This window comes from Dromaius novaehollandiae, chromosome 1 (genome assembly GCF_036370855.1).
Source record: "Dromaius novaehollandiae isolate bDroNov1 chromosome 1, bDroNov1.hap1, whole genome shotgun sequence".
In the NCBI taxonomy this organism is placed as follows: Eukaryota; Metazoa; Chordata; class Aves; order Casuariiformes; family Dromaiidae; genus Dromaius; species Dromaius novaehollandiae.
Genome location: NC_088098.1, coordinates 52,613,311 through 52,628,167, shown reverse-complemented (window position 1 = coordinate 52,628,167; position 14,857 = coordinate 52,613,311). Strand labels below are relative to the sequence as shown.

Below are 14,857 nucleotides of genomic sequence, written 5' to 3'. Positions count from 1 at the left end.
GCAGAACTAATTGAAAGAAACTACCCAATCTCCTTGAAGCCATCATTGTTTAAAGATGATTTCAAAATACAATATCATGTTTTAATGAGACTAGCCTATATTAAGTACTTAGAGAAGTGGGAAGCATCAGGCCATGAACACCCCTCACTTAGACTACTCTGTTTTTACCTTGCCTCTGGACTGTGGCATTCAAGATGTCTCAAACATTTGTGAGTTTGATGGTGTTTAAAATATTTTGCCTGCTCGCCCTATTAAAATTTAATTAGCCGTCTGTTTGAAAAGGATAGCTTTAACTGAATACTGGTAATTTTCAGACTGTTACTCAAATGGATAACCAAGAGAGAAAACAGAGACTTAGAAGTCCTCCTCTTTTTTGGTTTGGTCCTCTTTCCTTCCTCTGTCTGGGGAGGGGAGAAAAAGTCCTGTGCAGAGAAAAGGAACAGATAACATATCTTTTTTCATCATCATCTGAAAATGCTTTGTGCTGGGTAGAGGCTGACAGCTGTGAGGCATTGGGTTTGATTTCGTGGAAAGCTTATTAAAAAAAAAAGTGGCATACAGAAAATGTCACCCTCATAGGAAACTGTTGCATGATATGTATGTTCTTTTGAAGGCCTCATCAAGGTTCTCTCCTCTTACAAAGAGCTTGATTTGAGAACGCACTTTCCTTTTTCCAATAAAAGTAGTGGAGGCATATGCCTGTATGGGGTTTATCAGAGACATAGTTCCCACCTTCCCCTGGTTATTGAAGTTGGCCCAAATAAAGTGTTTCATAAGCAGATCTTTTAATAATTTGAAAGGATAGATCACTCTTCCAATTTATTCTGGTACGTATCCCTTTAGCCCATATCCTTGATAGATGTGACACATAAAGCACCCGTTCGTTCCTTGTTTGGAATTAAAATTAATCTAGTGCCAAATGATGGAAAAGTACTAAGTGGCTCCTACAGTGTCTTACCAAGCACAGATTTATTTTCTGGCAACTGGTGGCTTATCCAGTCTAATCACATCATGAGCAACGGACTTCCGCTGCCCCCTTTGAGGCTGTTACGCAGGCTAATAGCAAGCTGCCTGCGTGTTTGGTCAGACAGCCTGAATTTTAATTCTTGTAGCTTCGTGCCATCTCTTCCAGTTAAAGGAGCTGGGGGATCTGTCAATGTTGATAAATGTGTGTCATCATCAGTGAGAGAAACTTCTACTCAGTCTCTGTGCTTTCTAAAAAAAAAAAATCAATGAAAAGCATGTATATATGTGTATACATGCAAATATATAATCTACAAGGGCGTGTGTGTGTGTATGAAAGCCCTAAATATACCTTGTTATTCTGGCCAGCTCCCCACTCCCAATTACAAAAACATTTCCAGTGCAGACGGAGCTGGGCAGGGAGAAGGAAGCGAGGCTGGAGCGAGAAGGACTTTTCCCATGCAAAAGCACCAGCTAACGCCCGAAGTGCAGGTAAAGCCTTTGGGGATGGCAGCTCCTCATCTGAGGCGGCGGCAAAGATGGTGTGCTGTGCCCTCTATTTCCTCCTACCTTTTACAGACATCCGAGCGGAAGGGGTACCCAGAACTTGCTGCAGTTTGCTTGCAGGAGGCTGGGTGGGAGGCGGCGGCCCGTGTCGCACCGTGGAAGCGCGGGTGGGGTGGCGGGGCGCCCCCCTTGCGCCCCCGCCCGATGCCTACAACCCCCAGCAGGCCCCGCGGCGCCGCCCGGATGCCGCGCATGCGCGCCGCACCGCGCCTCCGGAGCGGCGTGTGGGGCCGCCGGGTCGGGGTCGGGCGGCCACTGCTGACCAGAGCAGGTGAGCGCCGGCGGGGGCGGCGTGCAGGGCTGCGGGGAAGGTCCTGTCGCCGGCCGGGAGGGGCTCGGCGGGCCGCCTCTCCTCGTCCGCGGCTGTCAGCCCTGTCTTCCCCACCACCGGTCTCGCGCCCCCCATAACGGTCTCGCGCCCCCCTCCCTCTCCCTCCCTCTTAACGGTCTCGCACCTGCCGTAACGGTCGCTCCCCTCGGGCACCGCCGAGGCGCGCCGGCCCGCTGAGGGGCCCGTCGGCGGCACCCCCGGGCCCCTGCGGAGTGCCTCGGGGTGAGGTGGCTAAAGCCGCCGGGTGGCCCTGCCGCCGGCGCTGTGTTCGCGGTAGATGCACGGCCTTGCCGCCGCTGCCCCGACCCCTTCCCGGGGCGGGCAGGGGCTTCCCTCCCTCCCTCGCCGGCTCCTGGGCAGGCTTCGGTTCACCTGCTGCGCTGACGCAGGGTCTGGGCTCCGCTGAGTGACTCATTTTCCGCGCAGCTTCATCATTAGACTTGGTTAGGTTTGCTGGGGCATATTCCCTCTGTGGGCGTGCTCTCCCTGCTCCTCTCTTCCATTATGCTTTGCTTCCTGTCCCCGATCCACCTCTGCTCCCTCCTGCTCCCCAGGGTATACCTCTACTGTAACCTGCCTTCTTGCTTTGCGTGGCTGTGGCTCTCGGGTGGTCGCTTCCTTCCATCCGGCTCTGCAAGCCGTGTTCATCCTCCACATCTGCCTCTTTTTCAGAGGTGTCCCAGAGGAGCGACAGTCTGTCTCTTGTCTGGCTGGGGGGAGGGTGAAAGAAACAGTCACAAAACAGAGATGGATATATGGCAGTATCCTCTAGGTATTGAGCATAAATAGATATACTGCAGGCCCTCTGATTTTCAGCTCTAAATATAAATGTAAGAAGGAAGTCAGGAGACAAATGTAATTCCTCATACCTGATGATGTAAATTCAAGGGAGTGAAGAACCACCGTGGTAAGGACTTAAATCTCTTTGCAGGCAGCGACTGTCTGTGAGCTCCAGGACCACTGGTATCAACTTATAGAGCTGGTAAGACTGAGAGGAAACATTTCTTCTTTTTATCTGTGTTTCTCCCCTCCTAATTTTGGGGGGGATGTTTGAATTTAAGCAGGTACTTTTCTTTTAAACAGGTAGATTTCAGCAACCATACTTATTTTTTTTAATGTGATGTTATAGCTTTCTACTTCTTGATGTCATAGTCTTACTCTGTATGGCTTGCTGTGATGTTTTGAGGGGGGGAAGTCGTGGGAATAAAGTTAGTAAAAATGTCTTGAGGAAATGGAGGATCCTTTGGTGCTAATAGATGAGAGAGAGAAACAAAGTCTTGCTGGATTTAAGAACAGTAGGTGTAAAGCAGTAGCGAGATTGGCTCTTAAAATCACTCAAGAAAGAACTGCTAGCCTAGCAGAAGGAGTGGGGTACTGCTGTGCTCTTGCAGAGGTGTTGATTGGAGCACGGTTGCTTGCTGGATAATCAATAAGTATTCTAGGGGAGCTTTTCAGCTGCTACAGTGTCTGGAGGGCTGTGTTGGAAAGAAAGCTTCTGACACTACAAGGAAGATTTATTTCCTTATTTATTTCTGGATGCGTACGCTGCGTGTGCAACTTTTCCTATGCTGAAAAGAAGGCCGGATCTCTATGCTGGGGAGTTCACAAAGTAAAAATGGAGGGAGGGAAGGGTGTGAGAGGAGGCATGATACACAACTAAAGAGGTCAGGGTGGAGACTAGTTGTCTCATTAATATAAAGTTATGTTAATTCTGTATTTAAAAGAATAAAATGCTAGGTGCTAGCTTTCACCACTCCTGTTTAGGATAATGTTTTAGGAATGTGTCTTGGTCGTCTCAGAGAGATGTCATTCATAGTGACCCTCCCACCAGATGAGGATGAAGGGAATATGTGAGGGGCAGGACAGAGAAGGAGCCTGTTTCTGGAGGAAGCTGCCTCTGGTAAGGGGATGACAGAGTTAATGGCTAATGAGGTGAGGGAAATAATGCACATGTGCTGAGGAGTAAACTGACTCGCCCATTTTGTGGTCTCTGCTAATGTCTTTTAGGTTTTTCATCATTGCTATGTTTTTCACCTGTTGCTTGCTTTGCTGCAAGATGGCGCCTTTTTGCAAATAACAGCATTCTAAAGGACAGTGTGACTTGAAGATAGAGAGTAATCAAAATATTTAGCTTTTTAAATCCGTGCCTCTTATCTGAGGTGGCTTGGTAATAGCAGAGATTGTTAGCTAAGTGATCTGTGTGAAATGAGCTGCTGGTGTCGGTCAGTTTCGTAGTGAATTGGTTTGCATATTGCAAAACTGCTTACCGCATTTGGTATTTTTTGGGCTGTTGTAACAAAGAAATCTGGGACTCTGGCCCTCAAGTGATGTTGCAGTTGAGGTTGTAACTGTTTTGGAAGTGGCTGGGGCTGTTTGTCCTCCTGGCTGTTAATCTGAGACTTCTCACTAAAACATGGGAAGGAAAGAAAACTTAAAATCCTAAAGAATATTGCTTCTTCAGTGGCAAAGGCATGGCACCCGGTATTTTGATGCATGTGGTCCTACAGCTCTTCTAGCTGAATCACTGGTGGTCCTGATCCTGCTCAGCTTGATAGGGTACAGAGATTTTGTACCCTGCCTGGAAGCATGTAGAACTGGCAACTGTCAAATAAGGGAAGGCAGACAAATAGTTTCATTGCATGTAGTGAGTTCTGTGTCCCAAATGTCCGAGAGATGGAGAGGTGTTGGCATTTCGGGTTTGTTTCCTAGCAATACAAGGACTTGTTTTGTTACTGCTTTCCAGGCCGCCTTTCATCAGAGCAGCCAGAATTTTAGACCCACATAGCTTATACAGAGTTGGTATCTGGGAACATTGGGGCAAAATGTTAGCTTTTTGTCTCACTTGTCAGCTGTACTGCTGTTGACTCCAGATAGGGAGAAGGAGGATTTTGTCCTGCCGCAATTGTTTTGTCTCTGAGAAAGTTTTAGCTTTTTCTAAACATGAGTGTGAAAAATGATGTTGGAAACAGAGCCATCAGGCTGTTTCTGTTTTTGGGGTTTTTTTTTTCCCTAAAAAAAAAAAAAAAAAAAAACCTTGGGGGAAGTGAAAATACAGTTGTCCTACGAGGTAGCAGAACAGAAGATACGGTATTGGTGTTGTATGACCAAAAGCAGTGTTGTCACTGCCCAGTCAGTGCAGTATTTCTTGGCTGTGTAGTACCTGATGAGTAAGAGATGAGAGAAAATGACCATAACTTAGCAGCCCTGTTGTGGGGAAGAAGAATTCTTCCTGATCTCCTGAAGAGTTTTTTTCTTTTTTATTCTCGTTTTGTTGCAAATGTTAATGATCATTATATATTTTGCTTTTCTCTCAAGCATGCTCTCAGAGTTACCTGTGCATTATAAGTTTCTGCAGGAGCTAGATTTGAGTAGTCTAACATGACACATGTTAGAAAGGAGCCTTGCAAACAGTCTTGAAAGGGTGCTTTGGGTGTTCATAGCCTCTTTAGAAAGCTGAGTTCTGGAAAGGCAGAACCCTGAAGGGGAAAGATCTTGAGTGCCATGGGGTATACCTCCCTTAAAAAGCCATTTTCTTGAGCCAAATGAAGTGAGATATGCTTAGAGTCCTGCTGGGTGAATGTGACATTGTCATTTGCTAATAGTAGTCATGCATGAATAGCAGAGCTACAGGGAGTGACCTGAATCTAGCCTTTCTTGTGCATCACCAAGAGAATGACAAACCCCATCAGCTAACACTCTGCAAACCCACCAGAGGCCGTATTAAGGAAGAGGCAAGTCTCAAGCTGTTGATCTTTTACCACTGGTAACAGTAGGAGGAGACCAGCTTGAGACTCCAACTTTTACTTGGGATTACTTGCAGAGATTGCTCTGGATGTGATGAAGAGAGTCTCTGATGACACCAGTTGTCACTTCTTAGGATGCAAGTGTATTATGAAATATGGAATAATACTTGTCTTTGAGTAACTGTCAATAATAGCTTTCAATCCTTCTTTGATTTGTAGAAATCTGAAAGAAAGTATTCCTGTTAGAGATGCCAACTTCTGTATAGCAGATGTAACTGACTGCTGCTGTAAGCCCATTACCTTCCACAGACATCTGAGAAGTAGTTTGCAGACTCACCAGGTGTTCAGGACCAGTGGGTGAAAACCATTTCTGTAGAGTTTTTTGAGGAAAAGGAGTTTCTGTAGAGTTTTTTGAGGAAAATGAGTTTCTGAAGAGTTCTGCACAAGTGTTTAGGTCCTCTATCTATGATTTATTGGCTGAAAGTGTCCTTTTATTATACAGAAATTGACGCTAACAGAAGAGGTGTTTGGGCATCCCTTAGACGCTAATCAGACACCTTTGGATTGTATTTGTGTAAGGTGTGTTTAATGCAAGATCACCTTTACAGCCTTTACTCTAGACCTTGAAGACATGGGCAGTTGCAGACCTGCATTTTGGCACACATCTGGCTTTTCCTTTCTCTATGTTTCAAGTGAGGAGAATTTTGCTATGCTGTGAGAGAGAGGAGAGTGGATACCTTGCTAGTTTGTATCCTGGCCTTTTTTCCATCCTTACCCAATGCAGAGTTGATTTTTTTTAAAACTATTGTTCCTGTGCTTGGTCTATTGTAACCCTCATGTATGGGATGGGGGGGGAGCACTCTATATTCTCTTCACAAATCCTCTTACTACCAAAATAATGGGAACACCAGGAAAGGGGAAGCATCTCCTCCTCTGATCTCAGGGGTCCTGGCAAACAAGAGGTTCTTCTCCACAGCAGTGCAGTTCAGCTTAGCAGGAACTAATTGTATGTTGTGTGAGGATAGACAACATCTGCTTTCCACAGTCAAAAGTATGGCAGGTTGTATTAGCACCCCAGAGAATCAGCAGAACCCTAACTAAGAGGTTTTATTTTTCTGAGACACATGGGGGAAGCCTCTGCTATCTCCAGATTTAGAAACAAGTTCTTCAGGCAGACCCTAAAGCCTTTTCAAACCATGTCCTGCATAAAGGGTCAGCTATCTGCTTTGGAGCCAGATGAAGGAATAAAAGACAGTTCTCTTCTGAAAAGAAGATGTGTTGGTATTGTGGGTTTCCGTATTTATGATTCTGTAGGAAGTCTGTATTCTGCATGAGTAGGTGTTGCATAAGGGTTTTTAAAGCCAGGTGTGACATGTTGAACTGTGATCAGGAAGTCAAGCTGGATTCTGTCTGCCTACTGCATAAGCACTAGGAAATGGGATTCTGCTTTTTCATGTCCTTATTTTCAAAATGGAGCTGAAAGGTAAATGTCACTTTGCCATTGGAAATTACTTGTTCCATCCCTTTTCCGTAAACTGGAAATGAATTCAACACTTTCTGTTCCTGTCGGCTCTCCCTCTCATTACAGCAGACAGACTTGCTGAATACTGATCAGTACAGGGAGCAGATCTACTGCATGGAAATACCTTTTAGTTACATTTCTGCCTGTAATTACATTTCCAGTGAGGCCAAGAGTCTACAAGATGTGTTATGGTAGGATGCGTGGAGTTCCAGTTTACTTTTTGTTGGCTGTGTTTCACATCACTCTACTAGTGCTACAGCCCTGGTGCAGGTGGGAGGAGGCGTTTCTGCCCTGTCATGCACCTGCCTTCCTGCAGTCAGTCTGTGATCGCAGCTGGTGGCTGGGCAGTGCTGGAGCCCTGAGTGATTTTCTCTACAGTCGGTGACATAACGCTGTCAGCAGCTTGCCATCCTGAGCTTGCATGCCCACACAGCTCTGCAAGGGGGTCACAACTGTAAGCTTTGCTGCCTTCCAGGTCTTGCGTTCCCCTTTCTAGGCCTGCCATAAACTTTTGTTCTCCCTGATGTCTGACTCGATTCATATGAGAAATTGGGCTGAGGACATTTAAAGTCCCTCAAGCTTTTGTCCCAAGTCGTGCAGCCACCTGTGACAGCAAGCAAGCAGTAGTGCTACCCCAGTGCCTCCGTCCTGCCTTTGTAATGTGTCGAGCAACAGCCAGAGTAGTGCGAGGCTGGTACTTTGTGAACCTTAAACAGAGCGTTTCTGGAATGATTTCATTTTACCAGTATCGTGTTGGCTGTTTAACCAGGAGTTGGTATGTGTTGGTGTCTATATGGGCTTCTACATCAGTTGTTAAAAAGCCCAGGGTGTCAGGGTGCAAGAGACAGAAATTATCTGCATCTTGTCTATGCCTCGGTCACACGTGTGGCTGTGCTTTGTTCAGCTGCATACTTATTTGTGGAACCGGAGTTTTCTTCTGACTGTATGCATGCAAAGCAAATATTGACATGTGGAACTAATGGCATTTGCAGCTCCAGGATATGCCTTTACCAGACCTCAAGGAGAAAACGATGGGGGAAGGGAAGGCAAAGGGGAATTACTGGATTGCTGCTGAGAGCTCCCCTTATGCATTTCAAAGAGCAAGTCAGGATTTTAATTTGGAAAACAAGGCTTTCCAAGTGTGAGAGGACAGAAATGAGCTACCACATTCAATGCTGCTTTTTTTTTTCATCTGATTTCTGCAGGGAGGAGAGTGAGTCTAGATGTTAAACTGAATGCAATTGACCTGTGAGTTCAGAAGCTTGACTGAAAGAGGTTTCTAGAACTACGCCTAAGTGTGTGGCTTCCTGATGAGTATTGTGGCTTTGCAATTACACTTTCCTCTCTTCTAAAACATTTTTCTCCTGTCCTACTGCTTTATAAAGGGAGAGCATAGAGAGAAGTGGAAGCCAACTGACACTTCTGAGGAGACAGTGGGATTTACTGCAGGCCGAGTGCTTCATGTTTGAATTAAGCCTAATGGAAAGTAGTGTTTTTCCCTATGCTAACTTACTGTCAGAAGAAGTGATTGTATACACTGTTCCTATGACAGTGGATGAAAATAATTCTAGAAAGAATTTTTGTGTGTTCTGGTCCCGCTGATGATTTCCACTGATTGTTCCCTGCATAGTTACTAGCTGTAATGTTTTCAGCATGCAAAAACATCACTTTGTAAACTGTTCGTCTTTCATGCAGTCTGCCTGCTACAGATATGCTGCTTTTTTGATGTTTTTTTATGGTGGTGGTGTTGTCAGGAAACCCTCATCCCAGCTCCTGTGATGCTTTGCTGGAGGCAAAGCAGGAGAGGGGGAGAAAGCAGGATGATGAAGAGTTACGGGGGCTGCCACAGTGACCTCAGTACCTTGTCTTGGAGACGCGTGGCTCCTCGGGCAGTTTCCAGCATGCAGCGGAAGGCTTCTCTGCTGGCTTTCCTGGAGTGATTCACCCGCCCCACCCTGCCCTTCCTCGCACCCCTGGTGCCAGCAGCTGAGCCTCTCTGGCTGGGGCCCAGGTGGGTGCTTTCAGGAAGGTTTCCATAGAAACCAGAGGCAGGAAAAACCTGCCTGCCAAGTTCAGTGCTCTAATATCTGGCCCTGGTCAGGGAAGGGAGCGCAGGCAGGGGAGGGCGCTCTGGCCAGGTGGAGGCCAGCATGTGATGACGTGGACAAGGGAAGGTGCTCTCCTCTGCTGCACCTGTGGTGGGATGAGGTGGGACTTTCGGCCTCGGTTCTCTCCTCCTCTCCCTCCTGAGCACCTGGGTTAGTGCACTAGTTATGGAGTGTTTTCTCTTCTGCAGCTGTGCCCAGCTCACTGGCCCAGCTCCTCCATAACAGGTTGGTTCAGCTGTGATTGTACATAAGATGAAGGTTAATAACGAGGTAGAGGGATTCCTACTCACATGCTCGAGGCACTGAGCACAAATTCAGAGCACAATGTGAAGCACAGCAGAAGTAACATCTGTTTAAAACGCCTTCCTAAAGGAAGACACTGTAAAAAAAAAACAGCCACGGAAGCACGTTCTGCCTTGCCTTTCCAACTGTGGGCTATTCTGACCCCTGGCCTACGAACTTTGCACCAGAGAACAAGTATGGTCCTAATAAAAGTCAGTGGCAACAGGGAGAACTGGGCTGAGAGAAGTAAGGGGAGAAGGACATATTCCAGGCCCAAGAATAGAGCAGCTGTGGTAGCAGGACAGACGCTTGTTTTTAGCAGTGTCAGAATACATTCAGAATTATTTTGAAAGGGGAATAAGTGCCGTCAGCAGATTTACCTGTTTGGCATGCATGCTCTGTGCACTTGCATGTAAAGTGAGCGTGCAGGTGTTCATTTCATAGTTCTTGTTGATGTCTTTAGCTTTTGGGGGAAGATGTGGTGCAGAGCGAGCAAGTGGGACTAGAGCAGTAGGCCAGAATTCAGGGCAGGACAGAAGGGCATTTACAGAACTTGTGGGTGGCAACTGGCCACTGTATGGACAAGATAACTTCTCAGAAACAAAAGCCGGTTTTGGGGGGGAGGGTTACTCTAAGATACTTCAGGGGTATCTGAAGACTGGAGTGTCTGTTGGTCCATGCCGACCTTTCTCATTTAGACAACTACTTAGATTTGGAAAGAAGAAGCCTTGTTATTTGTGTTCTCAGACACAGATGCTTTTTATGCTTTTGGAGTGTTTTATAGCTACTTACCTTGGAGTGCTGTAGCAAGCCACTCCTAGGATGCCAGTGCTTGCTAGAAAGTTCACTGAAGTGTGAAGGCAGGAGTGGTAATGTGACCTTGTACTACTAAGCGCTGGAAACAGCTCAGAAAAGGCCTGCTGCATAAATTGCTCAGGTTTCTGCTCTCAGGGGTTTGCAGTCATAAGTAGCTTTACTGAAAAGGGAAATCTGGAAAATCAGTCCAAGGCATACAAATGTTAGTTTCTCTCAGGTTCTTTCCCAAGCAGGTATGAATATCCACTTGGTGGAGGTGGCTCTTGCTATCTCCCAGACACAGAATTGCAGTGTTGCTCTTAGAGTTGAAAATATGCATCTCTGATGAGGGAAGGGGAAGAGATCTTTACATTTATTAAAGCCTGAAAAACAAGGAAGTTGTTATGACTCTATTTGATGCAAAATGTTTATTGAACTGTCCCATTGCTGCCCTGGAAACTCCCTCTGAAAATCTGCCTCGAAATGATAGTAGGAAGATAAGGAGGGAAGCTGTGTGGCCTGTTTCATCATCTGAGCTCAATCGTTCAGTTTAGTTCAGAGGAGTTCAACTCCTAGCTTGTTGCAGAGGTACTCTACAATATGTTCTCCACTGTCTGGTCCAGTTCTTTGCATAAAATCCTCATCAGAAGCTTCCCCAGTTCCCTTTGGGAGCATATTCCACAGCCTACTACACCTTGTTTCTGCATTTTGTGATGCTACTCCTAAAATGTGTTCTAGGCTGTTGCATCTAATGACTTCCCCTTAGACCCTTTTCACTGTTACAATCCCATCTCCATGGGCAGCAAATTCAGAGAATGTTGGTGTTATGGTTAGTTTTTAGTGTTCATATTTAAATGTGGGACTTTGAATATGTGATAGAAAACGTGATGAAAGTTGACTTGATTTTTGGCATTCTTTCAATCAGAGATTCTGTTACTGTCACAAGGAATTTGGTGAATATCACTGTGGTCTTTCTAGCTGATGGGTAGAATTTGGTGAATATCATTGTGGTCTTTCTAGCTGATGGGTAGATGTGAAACCTAGAGGGAATTCCAGGCTCTGGAATTTAATTTTCCCATGGGGAACTTAAATTCTAAGCAATGCAATTTTTCTGTGGGAAATTTGTGTGTGAGGGGGTTGTCTCCCACTGTATTCTCTGGTACTAATTTAATTCTCTCATCACCAGTTCTTATTTTTTCCTTTTGTAACAGGGTCGTGACCTCTCACCTCTGAGAACAGTGTATCCGGATACCTGCTGACAAGCTTCTGCCACTCGGCCTTCAGTAGTGCAATGTCAGGTAAGCAGACAAAAATGGGCACAGTATCTTCTTGGTTGCCTGCTCTTTCTTCAGCTGCAGTTTATTAAAAGAAAGTTACTGTTTCAAAGAGCTGCTATTTACATTAATGTACTGCTCTGGTCAAATGTGGGGAGAGGAGACTGCCCTGTTCTTTGTGATCTGGTCCTCTGCACTCTGGGTGAATTCAGTTCCTTCTTTTAGTCTGCCTCCCACATTTTCCGTGAGATTTGCTTGGTTCTGTTTACCTCCCAAGATCCACCCCAAAGTAGGTCACTTTGTTACAATCAGAGAGAAGGTTTCTTGCTACAAACTGGTAGCTCTACAGTAGGAAGAAGGCTGAAGAACAGGAGTGCAACAGAGAGCAACAGAGATATAGGCTTTCTTGATGTTAGGTCCCTCATGCTGTGGCTAGCTCTCCCACCCCATGTCTTTGTCCGGGCATTCTTTCCTGAGTAAGCTGGTTACTCCAGGCCATACAGCAGCACGGGAGACCTCAGAGCCAAGCAAACCCTTTTGCTGGTGGTGAAAGCAGCAGGAGGCCTGTGGCGCGCTTATCTTGTTTCAAAAGTTTCTGCTTTTATTCCAGGGGATGCTGTTCAGTGGGACACTACCTGAGACTTGGAGGGTGCTTACCCTGGACACAAAAGACAAGATGATAGGCATACTTTCCTTGCTGCAGCTCTGCAAGTGGTCTGGCAAGCCTGCAGGGATGGTAGCAGTATCCCAGCCCCTCTGTTCTTCTGGAGCTGGCAGCCACTGCAGCAAAGGGAGCAGACAGGCCCCTTGCTAAGGGCTCCGATCTCTCAGTTTGGCATCTGGGTGACAGAGTTTCAGGGAACTGTGCAGTGCTGCTGGTGTTGGGGTCAGTGACTCTATAGGAGGCATATGCTCCTCCATAATAAATTGTCCATAATGGTTCCTTGGCTTGGCGCGTTAGAACGCAGCTTTTCCAAGAAGAGGAAAGATCACGCGATGCCATGGAATTATTTTGTCCCTTTGAAAGTCCCTTTCCTCTAGGGAACTCAATTTGGCCTCTCTGCACCTTTGCTCAGTAATAAGGGACAAAACCTTCTGAAATTATTTGCTTCCTTGATGCAGCGGGAGCTGTCTAAATGTCTAGAGTAGCAGTAGTGACAAACTGCTCAGTGAGTCCTTTTCTTGCTGGAACTATCTGCACCGAGTGTGCATGTGCCAAGGGAGTCCTCATGGCTTTTCACTGTTATATGTCTATCTCTTTGTGTTTAGGGCACCACACTCCCTCTGCTGGGGGTCCCTTCTCAGCGCTCACCCCCAGCATTTGGCCACAGGAGATCCTGGCAAAGTATACACAGGTACAGTGTGGGGCAGGGAGGGTGCATTCTCTGGCTCTGCACATAAATAAAGGGGTACTGGTGATTTGTTGGTCTCTGAAAGCTCCAGGCAAAAAAGAGGGATATGCATTTCTCTTCTCCCTGTGATTGGATTATGGATGCTTGTTTGCTACTTAAACTTCATGTATTTTGTGGCTGCATCCTGGGTCTTGCAAGAGGATCTTGCAGAGTACGAAGAAACTTGTGTGAGTTATTGCTCTGCTGTTTTGCAACTGTTGCTCCACTGTAAAAGTGTTGACACTCTAGAGGAGTCTCTGTCACCATCAAGCTACTCTGGATGACTTGCGCATGGCAGGAAATGCTAGCCTCAAGACTTGTTCCCAGGGAGGCAGAGCAGGAAGGAAGGAAGCAGCCGTGGGATTTTGTAATCTTACCCACAGCGTTTGCTGAGGACAGCTGAGCCCAGTGAAGCAGGTTGAAGCTTATTTTGGAGCTTTGCTAGAAGCATGTTTCTTGAGTACTGCGTGTGTGCAACTCTTCTGAGACTCTACAGGAAGGGTGGGTGCAGGGCTTGCAGAAATGGAGAGGTATCTGTAGGTTTTCACTCCTGGAATAAGTCTCCTGATTGTAACCACCAGTATATCTGCCCCAGTGCTAGCCACAGATACAGGTGAGGAAAGGTGAGATTTGGGCCATGGAGTTTGATTCCTTAGGCCCGGAATTTGGGCTTGGTGTATGTGTGCAAATCCCAGTTTAGCCTCTTGTCTCAGGAGAAGATCTGAAAGCAACAGGCAAGAAATGGGGCGACGCAGGAGCTGAATTTGCAGTGTGTGTGCACTGAACAGCAGAGAGCTAGCTGTGTATTAGAGGCACAGACAGCAGAGACCATGTTAGCTGGTGTATGTAAATTCCTGAGTGTGTTAGGGCTGTGTGCCCCTCTAGGTAGGGATTGTCTGAAGTCTTGATTGTGATCTGATGCCACCCTCAACCAGGTATACTAAGCCCTTCTGGAAAAGAGACTGCTGGGAAAATATATGGATGGGAAAGCAGGGCTTTACATCTTCCACAGAGAAGTCAGAATGGGAATATTGTGCAATACCTCTCCAACTGGGAAGTGTTATGGGGAGGCATAGAAAATAGAGGTCTAGAAAGCAGGGAGTACCCTTGCTCAGAGGGCACAGCGCTGGCAGTGGTGGGATTGGATGGGGCACCGTCAGTTGCTCATTGCTAGTCTGGTGAAGGTATGTTCTCCTTCCTCACATCCCCCAGAGAGAAGAATCCATCGAGCAGCAAGAGTTCCACTATGATGAATTCGGTTTCCGAGTTGATAAGGAAGGTAAAGTCAGTCCCATCTCTCTCCCTTCAAATGTATCCTGGTTCCAGCCCTTTCCATGCTCCTGATTATGGAAAGGTGATTTTGCAACCCTTCTCTGCTAGGTCTTCTCTATTCCCCCATCCATCTTCTTTCCTTGTATTGTCATTGTTATCAAGGGCTGTGCGTTAGAAGTGTTGGTCCCACAGGCATCTGGAGCCTAGAATATGTAACAGATTCATTTCCATCCTTTGTGCCTGTGCCATGGGTAAAAGAGAGAGGAAAGGATCTCCATTAGCAGCTGTGTGCTGGGGAAAGACAGCCTTCCCAGTTCACAGTGGGGTCCCTGTTGTGGTCAGTAGCACCACAAGCAATGATAGCAGATGGTGGCATGGGCTGTCTGTTGAAAAACTTGCAGCCACTCATCTTGGCTACAAGGTTTTTCAGTGTGTTTTCTACTCATCCCAGCAGCTTGAGAGAGGATATTTGAGTACCAATATCACACTTTCTCTGCAAGATGTACAGGGTGGGAGACCAGACAGATGAAGGTCTGGAGAGCTATTGCAGCTTGGCATTGGAAATAAAAGAGCTAGCTGCTTTTGCAAAAGAGGAAGAAGAGAAAGGAA

The 14,857-nt window shown here is 46.4% G+C and overlaps 1 protein-coding gene across 2 annotated transcripts in view; it reads left to right on the top strand.

Annotated features, from left to right (window-relative positions):
• Positions 1 to 1,691: 1,691 nt before the first annotated feature.
• Positions 1,692 to 14,857, top strand: part of SGSM3 (small G protein signaling modulator 3) — a 30,098-nt gene continuing 16,932 nt past the window's right edge. Inside the window, exons 1-6 of one of the 2 annotated variants that reach the window (XM_064512071.1) lie at positions 1,693 to 1,801; positions 2,793 to 2,843; positions 8,881 to 9,137; positions 11,523 to 11,609; positions 12,855 to 12,940; positions 14,189 to 14,255. In XM_064512071.1, coding sequence (XP_064368141.1) covers positions 11,603 to 11,609; positions 12,855 to 12,940; positions 14,189 to 14,255 — 160 coding nt within the window. In that variant the 5' untranslated portion in view covers positions 1,693 to 1,801; positions 2,793 to 2,843; positions 8,881 to 9,137; positions 11,523 to 11,602. Of the gene's footprint in view, positions 1,802 to 2,792; positions 2,844 to 8,880; positions 9,138 to 11,522; positions 11,610 to 12,854; positions 12,941 to 14,188; positions 14,256 to 14,857 lie in introns of both variants that reach the window. The other variant, XM_026101701.2, reaches the window with a different exon arrangement.